General features: G+C 49.8%; 1 protein-coding gene across 7 annotated transcripts in view; it reads left to right on the top strand.

Moving 5' to 3' along the window:
• MED15 (mediator complex subunit 15) overlaps positions 1-17624 on the top strand; it is an 86828-nt gene that overhangs the window by 16220 nt on the left and 52984 nt on the right. For all 7 annotated transcript variants that reach the window (XM_050746075.1, XM_050746079.1, XM_050746080.1 and 4 more), the window contains exon 2: positions 14506-14593. In XM_050746075.1, coding sequence (XP_050602032.1) covers positions 14506-14593 — 88 coding nt within the window. The remainder of the gene's footprint in view (positions 1-14505; positions 14594-17624) is intronic.

The raw sequence follows: 17624 nt of genomic DNA, 5'->3' as shown, positions 1-17624 counted from the left end.
ATTCACCTACCTCAGCCTCCAGAGTAGCTGGGACTACAGGCGTGCACCACTGTGCCTGGCTAATTTTTGTATTTTTAGTAGAGATGGGGTTTCGCCATGTTGGGCAGGCTGGTGTTGAACTGCTGACCTCAGGTGATCCACCTGCCTTGGCCTCCCAACATACTGGGCTTATAGGCGTGAGCCACCGTGCCCAGCCTGTTCTTGTTTATGATGTGTTATTCCATGGAGGACTCTGTTCCAGATTACTTTTTTGTTTTGTGCCTAATGAACTTTGGTGTTAGTTCCAGGTGTTGGCTACATGAAGGCAACACCAGGAATGACTTTGGTCATGTCTTCTGATAAATATATGCACTTAATTCTCTGGGCTGTGCACCTAGAAGTTAAATAGAGGGCTGGGTCAGGGGATGTGTCTCTTAGCATATTCTGCTGAACACTCTTCCCAAGTGGTACTAGTTTACATTCCCACCAGCAAAATGTGAGGGAGTTCCACTTGCTAGACATCCTTGCCAACACCTGGCATTGTCAAGGAACCTGCCTTTATAACAGGCTCTGTCATTGATTTTGAATGCACATTGAAATTTACTGGGTGCAGTGACAGTAGGAATGGAAAAGATGATTTAAAAAAAGAAAAAAAGGAATGGAAAGGATGATCTAGGAGGGAGGGAGCCCACAAGGAAATAAGTGGTAGGATTTGGTGGTTCCATGTGTGAATGCTCGTGTTCTGTGTGCATGTGTCTATGAATTTGCAGGAGGAAGGGAGGAGGAAGCCACTGGTATGCACTCCACCAGTTCTCCTGCCGCAGCCTCTCTACTGATCTGAGGGCTGGGTGTAAGGTGATGATGTGCGGAGTGGGTGCGGGTGAAATTTCCAACAGCCAGTGGGAGATGGGGAAGCAAACCTGGGAAGAGCAGCCTGCTGCAGGAACAAGTGGGTGGGCCGCCCTGGAGGCTGGATGAAACCCATCTGCCTAGGTGGGGATGGCAGAAGGGGCAGAGTAGAGAACTCCAGAGCAGGGCTGTGGTGGGCAGAGCAGATGTGAAGAAAGACTGTGGGATGAGAGGATGGGGCATGGTGGAAACCATCAGACTCCAGTCATGGCATCCCTGGTCCCGTCTCTCCCTCCTGTTTTGGTCAGTAGCTTCAGGACTTGTGGGTGTAGTACTTCATTCCATTCCAGATAACATTGTAGAGGACTGAAAAACAGGAAGGTGTTTTCCATACTCTCTCCCCAGAGCTGGCTGTTACTGACATATTGATATATTTCCACCAGTCCTGTGTGTGCTTATAGCTTGATATGTATGCATTTTAAATATGTAAATACATATACACATGTATTTTTAAACTGAAACTAGGCTGTGACTGTGAGTTCAGTTTTGAGTTACAGGTTTCCCATGGCTTAAGTTGTGTTCTCTCCCAGGATGGAGTCTGGCTGGGACCTGCATGCTCACAGCCCAGGTTCACATGAGGTGTGGATCATACACAGTCATCCCACAGGCTTGAGATAAGCATTTGACTTCCTTTAAAAAAAAAAAAAAAAGTTTGTTATGGACTTTTTCAAGTGTTCCCAGAAGTAGAGATAATAGAAAAATGGTCTCCCAACTACTTTGAGAGTTAGCAACATATGGCCAATGTTTCTTCACCCACCCTTCCTCACCACCTCCTGGACTATTTTAAATCACATCCCAGACACCAGATGATTTCAACTATGAGTACTTGAGTGCAGATCTCTAAAAGATCGAGCTTCCCCACCCCCACCAAATACCACAGAGCCATGTGAGATCAGCATTTGGGTTGGCAGATCTCATCCTTGCCACATGCTTTCCTGTTGGTGAGTGGGGACACTTTCAGGCTAGACCTAGGGAAGCCCCAGGCCAGCACCAGGACAGAGATCTCAAGGCCTTTCCAGCTCTGCTGGTTCTTTAGAAGTCAAATCAACAGATTGGAGTATGTGAAGGAAGCTCGTGTATTCTTCTGAACTAGCTTAGACAATAGCACACAGTTTGAAGGACAGCAGCCTTTTCTGCAGGTTAGTTCTTTCAATGATCTCGTTTACTGGGAGTTGAGAGATCTTGAGAATAGAGGCAAGAAAGTGTCATCAAGCAGTCCAGAGGGGTGTACAGTGTTTGAAATCTCCTGTATTGGTATGATGCGAGATTTTCTTTCTGCAAGACCAAAATATCCATTCCTACATGTGGGTGGAGAGTTAAATTCTGAAGTATATATTTTTATCTTGTTAAAAAACACTTTTATGTTTCTTTAAAAAGCAAAAGAACCAGAATGTAGAAGTTCCAGTAAAGGAAAAGTTGCAGTCTGTTTGGGATACAGTTTGACAAATGTACTCTCAGCTACCTGAGAGGTGGAGAGGCCATGTGTTTGCTTTGGGTACATTGATGACTAAACAATCGGTATCTCATCATTTCCTGCCTTAGAGATGAAACCACCTGGGCAGTGGGGCAGTAAATTGGCTGCAGGATTGGAAGAAGTCTAAGGACAGTGTGGGATGCCACCCTATAGCTGTCTAGAGACCTCATGAAGGTCAGAAGGCTAGATGAGAACAAGCCCTGCACTGGTGGAGGACAGGGAAGGGGCTTTTCTGCCTGGGAGTGTGGTGAGGCCTTTGAGCCAGAAGGCACCTCTCAGATTGGTGGGGGTGGGAGGAACTGCTTTGTCTGTGCCATTGGCCTCACTCACCTGGAGGTCCCTTCCAACTCCATCCATGCGCTGACTGTGGGACCACTTGCAGAAGGAATATGTGGCAGGTTTTTTTGTTTTTTTGTTTTGAGATGGAGTCTAGCTCTGTCACCCAGGCTGGAGTGCAGTGGCGCGATCTCGGCTCACTGCAACCTCTGCCTCCCGGGTTCAAGCGATTCTCCTGCCTCAGCCAAATGAGTAGCTGAGTTTACAGGCATGTGCCACCACACCTGGCTAATTTTGTATTTTCAGTAGAAACGGGTTTTCTCCATGTTGTTCAGGCTGGTCTCAAACTCCCCACCTCAGGTGATCCACCCATCTCAGCTTCCCAAAATGTTGGGATTACAGGTGTGAGCCACTGCACCCGGCCACATGACCCTTCTTAATAGCTATTGTTTGCTGAGTATTTCTCTATGACACTCTTTATGTGCATTTTGTCATTTAATTTTATTAAAAAAATTTTTTTTTTTTGAGACAGGGTCTTACCCTTTTACCCAGGCTGTAGTGTAGTGACACGATCTCGGCTTGCTGCAGCCTCCGCCTCCTGGGCTCAAGAAATCCTCCCACCTCAGCCCCCAAGTTGCTGGGACTGCAGGCATGCACCACTATAACTGGCTAAGTTGTTGTATTTTTTGTAGAGATGGGGTTTCACTATATTGCCCAGGCCTGTCTTGAACTCCTGGGCTCAAGCATGAGCCACCACTCTCAGCCTCATTTAATTTTTAATTACTTTAAATTTTATCAACATAATATATCACATAAACTGTAAAAAGACAAGAAACTACCGTGGTTCCAACTCTGCCAGTTCTCCCCAGAGGTAGCAACTGCCTTTACATCTGAGCTTTCTTCCGGCATATACCTCTGATTCTAGGTAATAGGCGCGTGCCGCTCTTGCAACTTGGCATTTTACATTTATCTGTTGGCTTGCTCTGTAGCTCCCTTCCATCGCCATTATCTCTGCTTCTCCTCCCTCATTCTTCCAGTATTTTACTTTCTGCATAAATCAGTAATGAATGTGTATGTTTTCTGCCTACACAAATGATATTCAGAGCTGAGCATAGTGGTGTACTGCAATTGCTTTTTAACTTTTTTCCTAGGAAAGAATTGCCTTTTGAACACTGTTTGCCCAGTTTTCTGTGTATCTATTCCTATTCTTCCTTTCTTTTCCGGTTGTCTCTCAGTACAGTTATCTTCAGGCTTAGTGCGAGTGGGCTGTCTGTCAGTTTCAGTTCAAACCTGTGGTCTCAAGTGATCCACCCACTTTGGCCTCCCAAAGGAGGTGGGCGGTGACCCTCTTGGACCTCCCTTCTGGAACCCTCTAGGCAGTGGCCGCAGGCATGGTGTGACAGCCCTCAGCGTGCTTGTCTGTTGTTTGTCTGTCCAGACTAGGACTGTTGCCCTCCTTTGTTGGGTCCCTTGTTTCCTATATCCCGTGTCTCATCCTTTGTGATTTATTCCCTCATTCTGCTAGTTTCCTGAGAAGGGACTCCTGGGAATTAACTTTCTGGAGACCATGCCAGTTTGGGTGCATCTAGGCCCCCTGGTGGGACATGCTAACTGGGGGATTTAAAATGACGTTCCACTGTGCTGCCCTTGTGCTGGCCTTGTCTTTCTCCTGAGGTGCTGGCTCTGAGCCTCACAGTGACTTGCCTTGATCCCCAAACTCAAGTCCTGCTCTACTCGGGAAGTTCCCTTGAGTCATTTCAGGGGAATCTCACTCCCTACACTTCCTCTGCTGGAGTGTTTAATGTTCACTCTTTGGGCCTCTAATTTCATCTTTTATCTCCTGTTTTCTATCTCTTTTTCTTTTAGCTCTGCTCTCTAAGTGATTTCCACAATTTTGTCTTTGACCTTTCACTGCTAACATGCTTTTATTTCCAAGAACTCCTTTTTTTCCTTTTTCATAATCTGACTTTTCCCTTTTTATAGCACCGGTTCCTGTTAAATGGATACAATGTAGTATAATATTTATATGTATTATAATAAATTCTGTTTTTTTGGTAAATTTTCACTTTATTGCCCAGGCTGGAATGCAGTGATGTGTTCATGGCTCACTGTGGCCTCGAACTCCTGGGCTCAAGTGATCCTCCCACCTCAGCCTCCCAAGTAGCTGGGACTATAGGCATGCACCACCACTCCTGGCAAGTATTTTTATTTTTTGTAGAGATGGGATCTTGTGATGTTGCCCAGGCTGGTCTCAAACTCCTGACCTCAGCCGGATGTGGTGGCTCACGCCCGTAATCCCAGCACTTTGGGAGGCCAAGGCGGGCAGATCACAAGGTCAAGAGTTCAAGACCAGCCTGGTCAATATGGTGAAACCCCGTCTCTACTAAAAATACAAAAATTAGCTGGGCATGGTAACACGCGCCTATAGTCCCAGCTACTTGGGAGGCTGAGGCAGAAGAATCACTTGAACCTGGGAGGTGGAGGTTGCAGTGAGCCAAGATCATGCCACTGTACTCCAGCCTGGGCAACAGAGCGGGACTGTGTCTCAAAAAAAAAAAAAAGCAACAAAATGAAACTCCTGACCTCAAGTGATCCTCTCGTCTCAGCCTCTGAAAGTACTGAGATTACAGGTGTGAACCACTGCACCTGGCCTAATAAATTCTACATTTCCTTCTTGCTGAATTTCTGTTACCTTAAATTACTCTTTTCTTTTGGGGTCTTTATTGGCCATGTTAATGGCATTTGGCTGCCCTTGGCTGGTTGCTCACTCTGAGAGGAGCCCTCCAAAGCCTAGGAGTCTCTTCCAGCACGTGAAGCTTGTTGACTGGGAACTTCATTGAAGGCTCATCTGGCTGCAGATTCTGAGTCCTTCCTCCAGAACAATGGTCCCCAACAGTTTTGGCACCAAGGACCGGTTTCACAGAAGACAATTTTTCTACAGACTGGCAGATGAGGATGGTTTTAGGATGAAATTGTTCCACCTCAGATCATCAGGCATTAGACTCTCATAAGGAGTGTGCGACCTGGATCCCTCACATGCACAGTTCATAGTGGGGTTTGTGCTCCTATGAGAATCCGATGCCACCGCTGATCTGACAGGAGGCGGACCTCAGACGGTAATGCTTGCTCACCTACTGCTGTGAGGCCTGGTTTCTAACAGCCCACAGACCTGTACTGGTCTGTGGCCCAGGGATTGGAGACCCTGCCCTAGAGCATGGTCTTCCAGACACCAGGCTATGGGTGAAGGCCTGGCTGCCAGCCTGCTGCTCACTGGGATGGAGGAGGCTGATGGGCCAGTGGGTCTCGGCAGTTAGTGTGCATCAATCTAGTCACTCAGACCAGAGCACAGATGACCACGCAGTCCACCTCTCTCAGTGTCCTACCTGTGCCTTTTCAACTGGGTGGTTGACCCCCTCATCCAGTGACTTATCTGTTTCATGCTTTTCCAAAGAGTATACCTCCTGTGGTCACCTGTTGTGGGAGCAGCTACCCACAGTGTGAAATTGGGGTGTGGGGGATACAGGGACAGCTTTAACCCTCTGTCCCAGAGCACGTGTTGCAGCCTGGCCACAACCTGGCAAAGACCTAGGGCTCTCCCCCTCCTCAGGGTTACTTAGGACTCTGGTTTCTTGGTCCTCTTGCTGTGTACATTACCACTGGGCCATCAGTTTTCCAGCTTCTAAAAGGCTGTTGAGGCGACCATTTCCATTCTTCCTTTTTTTTTCCGTGGTTTTAGGATGGAAGGGAATTAAATGTGCAGATATGGTCCCTCATTTCAACTTGGAGGTTCATATTTGTTATTTATTTATTTAGAGACAGAGTCTCACTCTGTTACCCAGACTGGAGTGCAGTGGTGCTATCTCAGCTCACTGCAGCCTCCACCTCCCTGGTTCAAGCAATTATCTTGCCTCAGCTTCCCAAGTAACTGGGATTACAGCCACACACCACTATGCCCAGCTAATTTTTATATATATGAGATAGAGTTTTACTCTTGTCGCCCAGGCTGGAGTGCAATGGCTTGATCTTGGCTCACTGCAACCCTTATCTCCCAGGTTCAAGCGATTCTCCTGCCTCAGCCTCCCAAGTAACTGGGATTATAGCGCACACCACCATGCCTGGCTAATTTTTGTATTTTTATTTTTTATTTTCGAGACCGAGTTTCACTCTTGTTGCCCAGGCCGGGGTGCAGTGGCAGGATCTCGGCTCACTGCAACTTCTGCCTCCCGGGTTCAAACCATTCTCCTACCTCAGCCTTCCAAGTAGCTGGGATTGCAGGCACCATGCCCGGCTAATTTTTTGTATTTTTAGTAGAGATAGGGTTTCACCACGTTGGCCAGTCTGGTCTTGAACTCCTGACCACAGGTGATCCACCCGCCTTGGCTCCCAAAGTGCTGGGATTACAGGTGTGAGCCACCGTGCTCAGCTAATTTTTGTATTTTTAGTAGAGACGGGTTTCACCATGTTGGCCAGGCTGGTCTCGAACTCCTGACCTCAAGTGATCCACCTTCCTCTGCCTCCCAGATTTCTGGGATTACAGGTGTGAACCACCACACCTAGCCCCAATCTTTTTTTTAATATGGGAAAATCTTTTTTCCTTTATGGTGTCTGCTTCTGGTGATATGCTTAGGAAACCATCATCCTGATATTGTCTAACTCTCTTTCTGTTGTCTTTTGGCCCTCTGTGATTTAGGTTTTCAACACATAGGGTAAGGGGCCCACGTACAAGCTGTGGGCTCCTGTCCCAGGTGGGCAAGCAGACTGCACACACAGGCAGCAATTTACCAGGAGGCTTCTTGGGTGGGGTGAAGTGGAGCTGCCAAAAATTTATTCCACCCTATGAGAGTTCACTTGATTGATAGGTATTGTGTTTCTCAAAAATAGAAGAAACTCACAGAAGTTTCCTTGGAGCAGAACATAAATCTGTCCCATAAATGGCTAGAAGGAATCATCCTGTCCCCCTGAGATCAGGAGTCTGTGCCCCAGGGAGGAAAGCACCTTCCTGCTTTAGACACCAGCAGGAGGACAGAGGAGCTGGCCGTCCTGGGAATTCATGCCCGCATTCAGCAATGGGAAAGTAGTAAGACCAGGGAAGGGGGCCTGGCAGTGTGGCAGGGGGAGCAGTGGTAAAGAGGGTGGGGTCAGGGGAGAGGCCTCATTCAGAGGGGAGAGGGTCCTTGGTGAGAACCAGGGTGGGTGTGGAGGGAAGAGTCAGGGCGTGGAGCGGAGCAGAGCGGGAGTTGGGGTGGGGAGGCCAGTTCATGCCTCATCAACATGCCTGTGTGAGTGTCCTTCCTGTGGGCTGTGGGGCTGGCCTCAGGGTACACTACAGGTGACTCAGAGCTCCAGTGGGAGGGTGGCTCTGCCTGAGGGAGCTGCACATGCTCATTGGTCCATCATCTGCTAGGGAGGGGGCGACAATAACCTCAACACATGGCGGAGGTGTTTTAGGATGCTGTCCTGTTGCACATTTGGGCAGGTTGTTGCCTGACTTATTTCTTTAATGCATACCTAGCACTTCCTGTATGTCCAGTGCCTTATAATATTAACTACTGTCATCCTCAGGGCCACCTGTGAGGTCGGCACTGTCCCCACTGTCTGTGCAAAGGAAGGACAGGGAGGCGCTCCCAGATGGGTTGAGGGCAGACTGGGGCAGCTTACCTCAGGCCTCACTGGCTTTAGCAGGCTTTGAGCTTGATGCCCTGTGCTTCTTCCCTAGGATGCTCAGTTTGCCAGTTTTTTGCTTTATCTTAGTCTCATTCAGATTACAAGGACTGGGCTCTTGTTGACAGAGTTTCCCAATTTGGAATAGGAAGGAGGTGAGGAACAACAGGCCCATGCTGGGCAGAAGCCCTGTAGACCCAGCCAACACTGGGCCTGTCCTCACTGCCTGGTCCTCTCTGTGCACCTTCATCCTGGCCACAGCCTCTCAGAGCCCTCCTTTATGAAGAGGCCACGCTTTGGGGGAGGGAGTGCCTCTCCCAAGACGGAGAGCTGCTGAGTGGCTAGGTTGGAATTTGAGCCCAGGCCCCTCCTCTGTCTGCTTCCTGCCAGGCCCAGCTGCCTGCCCCAGCACACGCCTTCCCCCAGGCACCCTGTCCTCCACTGCCAGGACGTGCTTGTTTGAGGCCTGGTTTTCCCCATGGCTGCCACGCTGATTCTCCGTTCTGCACGTCGTGTCCCATCAAAATGTATGACAGTACCACTCCTTGTGTTAAAAAGAGCCAGTTATTTTGCCTGGCAGTGATGACTGCCTGCTGCACACAAAAGTGGACGCCGTTGTCTCTGCTCTCAGAGTGTTCTTGGTATAGTGGGACTGGCACACGGGAACCAGAGATTCCTCCAGGAAGTGCCACAGACATGGGTGAGGTGGCTACAGGGTTTCTGTGCAGCTGACAGCAGGGGTGCCTGGGTGGGAGCAGGGTGGGATAGTCAGTTAATGTGCCAGACAGTAGGTCATCGTCCCCGGGGCCCTGGGGAGAGTGTGTGGGGCAGGTGCAGGAGTAGGTTCCTCGGTGGCCTTCTGGACAGGCTGCCTGCCCTGCTGGTGAGGAGCGAGGCTCAAGGCAAGCAGGGGCTCAGGTTGCTTCCCACACTCAGTGGCAGTTGCTCACTGGCAGTCATGTGACCTGGGGAGCTGGTGAGGCCGTGGGGATAGGAATGGGAACGGGAGACAGAGGCCCTTTGGGAGGAATTGCCACAGGTGCAGTGGGAGTTGGGGCAAAGATTGGAACTTTGGAGAATTAAAGGCGGCAGTCAGAAAGTGAAGGGGGTTCCCAAGTTTCTGGGTTGGGCACTTGGTGCTGGGAGATGAAGACACCAAGAGCTCAGGCAGGGTCAGGCAGTGCCATTGAGACACACCATGTTCTGGGGACAGTTCTGGACAGTAGGACATCCTCAGACCCCCTGGTGGGGGAGCTCCAAGGGCCTGTAATGATGAATCGGTCCCCTGGGAGGCTTCTGTCTAAGCTAGATACCAGTTGAACCCTGACTGAGTGCACAGACATAGCTATGGCAACCAGCTAGACCATGGCCCAAGGCAGAGCATGGGAGCCCAGTTCACAGCAAGGGACTGTGTGCTCTGAGCAGGTAACAACCCTTGTGTTCAGAGGTCTGGCTGGTTGCAAACAGGGAGTGGCTCCCTGCCCCCTTCGTCAGCTAGTGTGAACATCACCCAGGCAGCCTTGGGTTCTTCGGCGGCCGCCTCATAGGCCTGTACTGTTTTCGAACCTGTTGCTTATGTTGGACAGGACTGTGGCAGGACAGTCATCGAGGGTCTTCCCTTGTGAGCTGACACCAGTCTGCTCCCTGCCCTCATCTGGCTGGACGGGCCCTCGTCTTCCGGGCTTGCTTGTGTCGGGGCAGAGCTCACCGTGACAGGTTGGTTCTCTCTTCTTTGTCTGAGGCTATGCTCCTTGCTCCATGTTTGGGGCTGTCTCCTTGTGTGATAGTTTCCTTTCATTTCGTGACAGTGGCTTGAAGGGTTTTGTTTTCAGGAGACAGAGACCCATTCGGGTCTGGCTGCTCAGGAAGGCATGCTGGGGATGGCGGCAGAGCCCAGCTTAGGGAGATCAGAAGGGGGCTTTGGGAGCAGCCAGTCCTGTTCTGAAGGTGGGCCTGGGTCCTGCCTGCAGCCTCCCACAGCAGGCGTGTTAGGTCTAAGGGAGGAAGGAAGGGGACTTGACCTCAGCATGAGTGTGAAATGGGTGCCCTCATGGAGTCAATGCCCAGGCAGGGGATGCCTCTGAAAAGCGCCAGGCCAGCTGGAGAGGAAAGGGCAGGCATCAGCGAGGAAGTGTGGGGGATTAGCTGCAGAGTTCCTGGGTTCTTTTTCACTTTATCTCTTTTGTGGCACATGATCTTCAAACTAGAAACAGGAGCAAAGACGTTTTTAAAAATACGGTTGACAGAACTGCAAACCGCATAGGGTCTAACTGGCCACCAAACCTGCTGGGCCTCCATGGGTGGATGCTGTGGAGGAGATGTGGGAGTGACATTACACAGTGCTGCTGTTCGGAGCCCTGGCCTTGCTGGAGGAGCACCTTGCTCCTCGGCCCCACTCTGATCCCCTGAAGCTCATGCAGAAGTGGACATTTATCCCAACTCAGTTTCCTGGTGTTGGCCTGTCAAGACTTGCCTGTTTCCAGCCTCCAGCTTGGTCCATGCTCCTCAGGCTCTGAGTAGCTGACAGTTGGTGCTCACGGTGTCCACATCATCTGTGACGTTACCCAGGACAGGACGGGCTCATCCGCCAGCACATCCCCTAGTGTATGGTGCCACCTTGCCTTCGGCTCACCAAGCACATTTCTTCAACCTGGTCATCCCATCACCTCAAAGCTATTGCACTAAGCTGTGTTTCTAGATTCTGTCTCTCTGACTGTGCCAGGTGTCTCTGCTGCACCAAGACAGTGTCTGTCTGGGGCCTGCCAGTCTGCTGACACTCTCAAAAATGGCCAGTAGCAGCTCAAAAGGACTGCTTTTGTATCAAGCCTGGCTTTGCTCTCTGATCGCTGTTGGTGGGCACAGGGCCCATCCGTGTAACTGGTTGTCACTTCCCAGACTCTTCTGCACCTTCTCTATCTCTGACTCCTGGTCACATCCACCACCGACAGCCTCCCCACTCCTCACAGAACCAGCCTCCAGGCTGTCCCGCTTGGCCTGCAAGTGCTCCCCTGCTGTTTCTACTGCTCTCCCCTGGGTCTCCCTATTGGTTCCAGTGCTTTGGGATGCCAAGGTGGAGGATCACTTAAGGCCAGGAGTTTGAGACCAGCCTGAGCAACAAAGGAAGACCTTGTCTCTACAAAAAAAGTAAAAAATAAAAAAAATTAGCCTGGCATAGTGGCACATGCCTGTAGTCCCAGCTATCTGGGAGGCTTTGGTGGAAGGATACTTGAGCCCAGGAGTTTGAAGCTGCAGTGAGCTGTGTTTGCACCACTGCGCTGAACCTGTGACAGAGCGAGACCTTGTCTCAAAAAACAAAAGAAGAAAAAGAAAAAAGGAAGGTGGGAAGAACAGGTATGCTCTTGAAGGGCATACCTGCCTTGAGGGGCACAAGTGAGACAACCTTCAGGAAACAGGCCTATGCAGCCACTTCTATCAGAAATGTTCACTGACCTCTTGGGGCCTAGCAGCTGTCATCTCAGCCTCTGGGTGTGGAGAGCCAGCCCCGCGCCAACCTGAGAGCATGCGCACAGGGTCCTCCCAGCCCACCCATGCCTCGCTTCCCCAGAACTCTGACCCAGCACCGTGCGTGAGCTGGTTGTCATTATCCTCCTGAATTGTTAACTCTCTCATCTTTTGTGACTCTGGTGACCTTTCCCCTTACTTCTCTGTTCCACCCCTGGATGCCTTGTGAGCAGGAACCCCTTGCTGCCTCCTCGCCTCAATTCAGGCTTCAGGAAGCAGACAGGGAGGTAGGAACTCCAGGAGTGCAGGAGTCTCATTCTGTTGCCCAGGCTAGAGTGCAGTGGTGCCGTCTTAGCTCACTGCAACCTCTGCCTCCTGGGTTCAAGCAATTCTCCTGCCTCAGCCTCCCGAGTAGCTGGGACCACAGGTGCCTGCCACCATGCCGGACTAATTTTTGTATTTTTAGTAGAAACAGGGTTTCGTAATGTTAGACTGGTCTCAAACTCCTGACCTCAGGTGATCCACCTGCCTTGGCCTCCGAAAGTGCTGGGATTACAGACCTGAGCCACTGTACCCGGCCCAAGAACGCTTTTTGAATCTAGCAGGGTGATAGGTCAATGTCATTTTGTTTTTCTTTTTACGTTAAGACAGATGCGTGCACCTCTGAGCATTAAACCTTCTTTCTGTGATGTCTTTAAGAATCACAGTCGTATTGCTGCAGCCCCGTGTGTACATTCCTTCAGTTTCCTGAGGTTAGCTGGTTGCTGTTTAGAGTGGTCAGAATGCTTTCTAGCATGGGCTGGACTGGGCCTATTCAATTCACTCAGGGGCAAGGCCCCAGAGCCCTGACATGCTTGCTTCTTTTTTTTTTTTTTTTTTTTTTTTTTTTTTGAGACGGAGTCTCGCACTGTCTCCTAGGCTGGAGTGCAGTGGTGCGATCTCCGCTCACTGCAAGCCCTGCCTCCCGGGTTCACGCCATTCTCCTGCCTCAGCCTCCCAAGTAGCTGGGACTACAGGCGCCTGCCACCATGCCCAGCTAATTTTTTGTATTTTTAGTAGAGACGGGGTTTCACCATGTTAGCCAGGATGGTCGCAATCTCCTGACCTTATGATCCACCCACCTTGGCCTCCCAAAGTGCTGGGATTACAGGCGAGAGCCACCGCACCCAGCCTGTTTCTTTTTTTCTTTTTTTTTCTCACTCTGTCACCCAGGCTGGAGTGCAACGGCGCGATCTCGGCTCACTGCAACCTCCACCTTCTGGGTTCAAGCAATTCTCCTGCCTCGGCCTCCTTCGTAGCTGGGATTACAGGCATGCACCACTACACCCGGCTAATTTTGTGGGTTTTTTTTTTTTTTTTTTTTTTTTTAATTTTTTTTTTTTTTTGTTGAGACAGAGTCTCGCTTTGTCACCCAGACTGGAGTGCAGTGGCCGGATCTCAGCTCACTGCAAGCTCCGCCTCCCGGGTTCACACCATTCTCCTGCCTCAGCCTCCCGAGTAGCTGGGACTACAGACGCCCGCCACCTCGCCCGGCTAGGTTTTTTTGTATTTTTTAGTAGAGACAGGGTTTCACCGTGTTAGCCAGGATGGTCTCGATCTCCTGACCTTGTGATCCGCCCGTCTCGGCCTCCCAAAGTGCTGGGATTACAGGCTTGAGCCACCGCGCCCGGCCTAATTTTGTGTTTTTAATAGAGATGGGGTTTCACCATGTTGGTCAGGCTGGTCTTGAACTCTTGACCTCAGACGATCCACCTGCCTTGGCCTCCCAAAGTGTTGGGATTACAGTCGTGAGGCACTGCACCTGGCCACTTGTTTCTTTATCAGCAAACCCAGGGTGGGAGGCCAGGCAAGGAAGAGACCCATCCCACTAGGAAGAAGGCAGGCCATGAGCAGACCAGAGCCGCCCGCCCCTGGTAGCCACAGTCCAGGCCTTTCTAACAGATGCACACTTGTTTTTGTCTTTCCGTGTGTGAGTGTGGGAGGTGGGGGGTGGAGTGGGACAGCATGTGCTGCATTCAAGGGGGGTCCAGCTTAACTGACGTACATGACTTTTTATCCCTGTGGAGCAGCAGTGTGATGAAAAACCCTTCATAGGATTCTATCTTGGTACAAAATTGTTGGTAAATCGGTTTTTAAAGATACTTTTCACATTTATGTGGTCTTTCTTCTCTTGTCGCTAGCTAGAAGTTAAGCTAGAAGCTTGTCTCTTTGATCCCACATATAGGACTTGCATTGTCCCACATGGGGACAGACCCTTGCCTTGGGAGGAATTGAGAGATGACTTCATGTGTCCCCTTCATTTTATAGGAGGAATCAAATCTGGAACCAGGGTGCTACACCATCTGGCAGAGTTCGTGGGGAACGCAGGCCACTCAGAGAGCAGGAAATAGAGGCCAGCTGGCCACCCAGTAGTCCTTGATCCTGAACTGGTTGTGAGCCATCCCTAGGGGCTAGCCTCCTGCCCCCTCATGCCAGGGCTCTCTCTTTGCTTCATGGTGACCACCTTTCCTGTCCCTTTTTTCTGATCACCCTGCTCGCTCTCTCCCTCACTCAGTGGCCTGTCATTGCTCTCTATTGAGTGCCCCTTCCTATATTCGTCTCCTGGACCTCAGCCAGGCTGGTGTGCTGGGTCTGATAGCACCTTGTCACCAGGGGCAGCTGCTTGTGCAGGGCCTGTTGACCAGGGCCCCACAGTGGTGAACTCACTGGTGTGTGCAAACATCTCTTTTCCTTTTGTGTTTCAGTGAGGATGCCATGAGGAAAGCTGGCGTGGCACACAGTAAATCCAGCAAGGATATGGAGAGCCATGTGTTCCTGAAGGCCAAGACCCGGGTAAGGCCCTAGTGAGTGGAGCCCCTCTGGCAGAGAGCCTTGGAGAGGAGAGTGTGACAGACTCTGGAACCTCTCTGTTGGGTGTCCTAGGGTGTAGGGGTGGGGTGGTTACTCACTGATTGATCACAGGCACCGTTGGCTTTGCCTGCAGCAGTCTGGGTCCTCCTGTGTGTCCATGGTACAAGGAGGGCATTTGGGATGCAGGCCCAGCCTCTAGCCCCAGACCTCACTGCCGGCACCTTCCATCTGTTGTCAGCCCCCGTGAATCCTACTGGAAGCTTGCTCAGGCCCCTAGCTGCTCCTGTGGAAGGGATCAGTGCCATGAGCAAGAACCTGGTTTGTCCTCAGCCCCTCCTAGGGGTCCTTACCTAAGCCCTACAGGGCCCTGAGGCATGCGCCCAGAATCATTCCTTTCCCTTTTTGCTAAGTGAAGAAGGTGATGCTTATCTAGAACTCGTCACAGGTGGAGTGGAGAAGAAGGATTTCCACTACATGTGGGCTCTCTCCCTGGGTGGGGCACCACATTGAGGGCTTTATGTGACCACCTCCTTTCATCTGTCCCTGGGACAGAACCATTTTATTAGAAATGAACAAGACACATATGCACTTGTGTGCACGTGTGTGTGCAAGGCAGAGCTGCAAGAGCACAGGGACTGAGGTGGGGTAGAGTGGGCTCTGTACTAGGGATCTGTTTGATAAGCCTTTTCTTTTTCTTTAAGAGCTTTATACGATTCACGCTTTAAAGTTTACATTTCAGTGGTCTTTAGGATATTCACAGAGTTGTGCGGCCATCACCAAAATCTAATTTTGAAACATTCATTAATAAATAAAAAGAGATGCAGCTAGCTTCACTATGTTGCTCAGGGTGGTTTCAAACTACTGGCCATATGCCATCCTCTTGCCTAGGCCTCCCAAAGTGCTGGGGTCACAGGTGCGAGCCACCAAGCCTGGCCTAATTTTAGAATTTTTTTTTTTTTGAGACAGGGTCTCACTCTGTACCCAGGCTGGAGTGTAGTGGCGTGATCTCAGCCCACTGCAGCCTCAACATCCCGGGCTTAAGTGATCCTCCTTTTTTAGTCTTCTGAGTAGCTGGGACTACAGGCGTGTGCCACCACACCCGGCTAAGTTTTTTATGTTTTTGTGGAGACGGGGTCCCACTATGTTGACCAGGCTGGTCTTGAACTCCTGATCTCAAGCTATCCTCCTGCCTTGGCCTCCCTAAGGGCTGGGATTACAAGTGTGAGCCACCATGCTCAGCCTTCAACATTTTTTAAAGAAACTTTATACCTGATAGCAGTCACATTCCCTTTTCCTTCAACCCTCAGCTACCACTTATACTTTCTACTGCTATAGATTTGCCTATTTGGAATTTTCCATATACAATATACAATTGTACAATATATATATTTTTTGTTTTTTGTTTTTTTGAGACAGAGTTTTCCTCTTGTTGCCCAGGTTGGAGTGCAGTGGCACAATCTCAGCTTACTGCAACCTCTGCCTACCAGGTTCAAGCGATTCCTCCGCCTCAGACTCCCAAGTAGCTGGTATTACAGGCGCCCACCACCACGCCCGACTAATTTTTTGTATTTTTAGTAGAGACCGGGTTTCATCATGTTGGCCAGGCTGGTCAAACTCCTGACCTCGGGTGATCCGCCTGCCTCAGCCTCCCAAAGTGCAGGGATTACAGGCGTGAGCCACTACACCCGTCCTTGTACAATATATGTTTTCATTTTGCAGATGGCTTATTTCACTTAGCATAATATTTTCAAGGTTCAAGGTCCATGAACCATGTTTGCTATATACTTTATTCCTCTTTTTTTTTTTTTTTTTTTTTTTTGAGACAGAGTCTTGCTCTGTCCCGCAGGCTGGAGTGCAGTGGTGCAATCTCCGCTCACTGCAAGCTCCGCTTCCCGGGTTCACACCATTCTCCTGCCTCAGCCTTCCGAGTAGCTGGGACTACAGGGGCCCGCCACCACGCCCGGCTAATTTTTTGTATTTTTAATAGAGACAGGGTTTCACCTTGTTAGCCAGGATGGTCTCGATCTCCTGACCTCATGATCTGCCTGCCTCGGCCTCCCAAAGTGCTGGGATTACAGGCATGAGCCACCGTGCCTGGCCTCCTCTTTTTTTTTTTTTTTTAGGTGGAATCTCGCTCTGTCACCCAGGCTGGAGTGCAGTGGCACAATCTTGGCTCACTGCAACCTCCACCCACTGGGTTCAAGCAGTTCTTCTGCCTCAGCCTCCTTAGTAGCTGAGATTACAGGTGTGTGCTACCACCATGCCTGGCTAGTTTTTGTGTTTTTAGTAGAGATGGGGTTTTGCCATGGTCTAGGGCTATGTTAACCAGGCTGGTTTCGAACTCCTGACCTCAGGTGATCCACCTGCCTTGACCTCCAAAAGTGCTGGGATTACAGGCGTGAGCCACCGCACCACGCCTAGTCAACTTTGTTCCTTTTTATTGTCAAATATTCCTTTTCTGGATGGCCATATCACATATTTTATAGCTATTCATTAGTTGGTGGACATTTACATAGTTTCTACTTTTTGGTTATTATAAATAAGCAGAACAATAGTTCATGTATAAATTTTTGTGTGGGCTGTGTTTTCATTTCTCTTGGGTGTATACCTAGGGGTAGAGTTGCTGGGTCATATCGTACCCCTGTATTTGACCTTTTGAGGAAATACCAGATTTCCCAAAGCAACTGCACTATTTTAAATTCTCACCAGCAACTTAAATGAGGTTTCAGTTTCTCCTCATCCTCTCCAGTACTCGTTGTCTATTTTAATTGTAGCCATTGTGTAATGGGTGTGAAGTGGTGTCTCATTGTTTTGATTTGCATTTGCCTAGTGACTGATGATGCTGAGCATCTTTTTCATGTGCTTTTTGGCCATTTGTATATTTTCTTTGGAGTAATGTCTATTCAGATCCTCTGTTCATTTTTAAACTGGGTTGTTAGTCTTTTTATTGTTGAGTTGTAATAGTTCTTTATGCATTTGGATATAAGTCTATTATTAGATATATAATTTGCAA

Source organism: Macaca thibetana, chromosome 10 (assembly GCF_024542745.1).
Source record: "Macaca thibetana thibetana isolate TM-01 chromosome 10, ASM2454274v1, whole genome shotgun sequence".
Classification (NCBI taxonomy): Eukaryota; Metazoa; Chordata; class Mammalia; order Primates; family Cercopithecidae; genus Macaca; species Macaca thibetana.
Note: the sequence above shows the minus strand (reverse complement) of the source record. Positions and strands in the feature narration are given on the sequence as shown.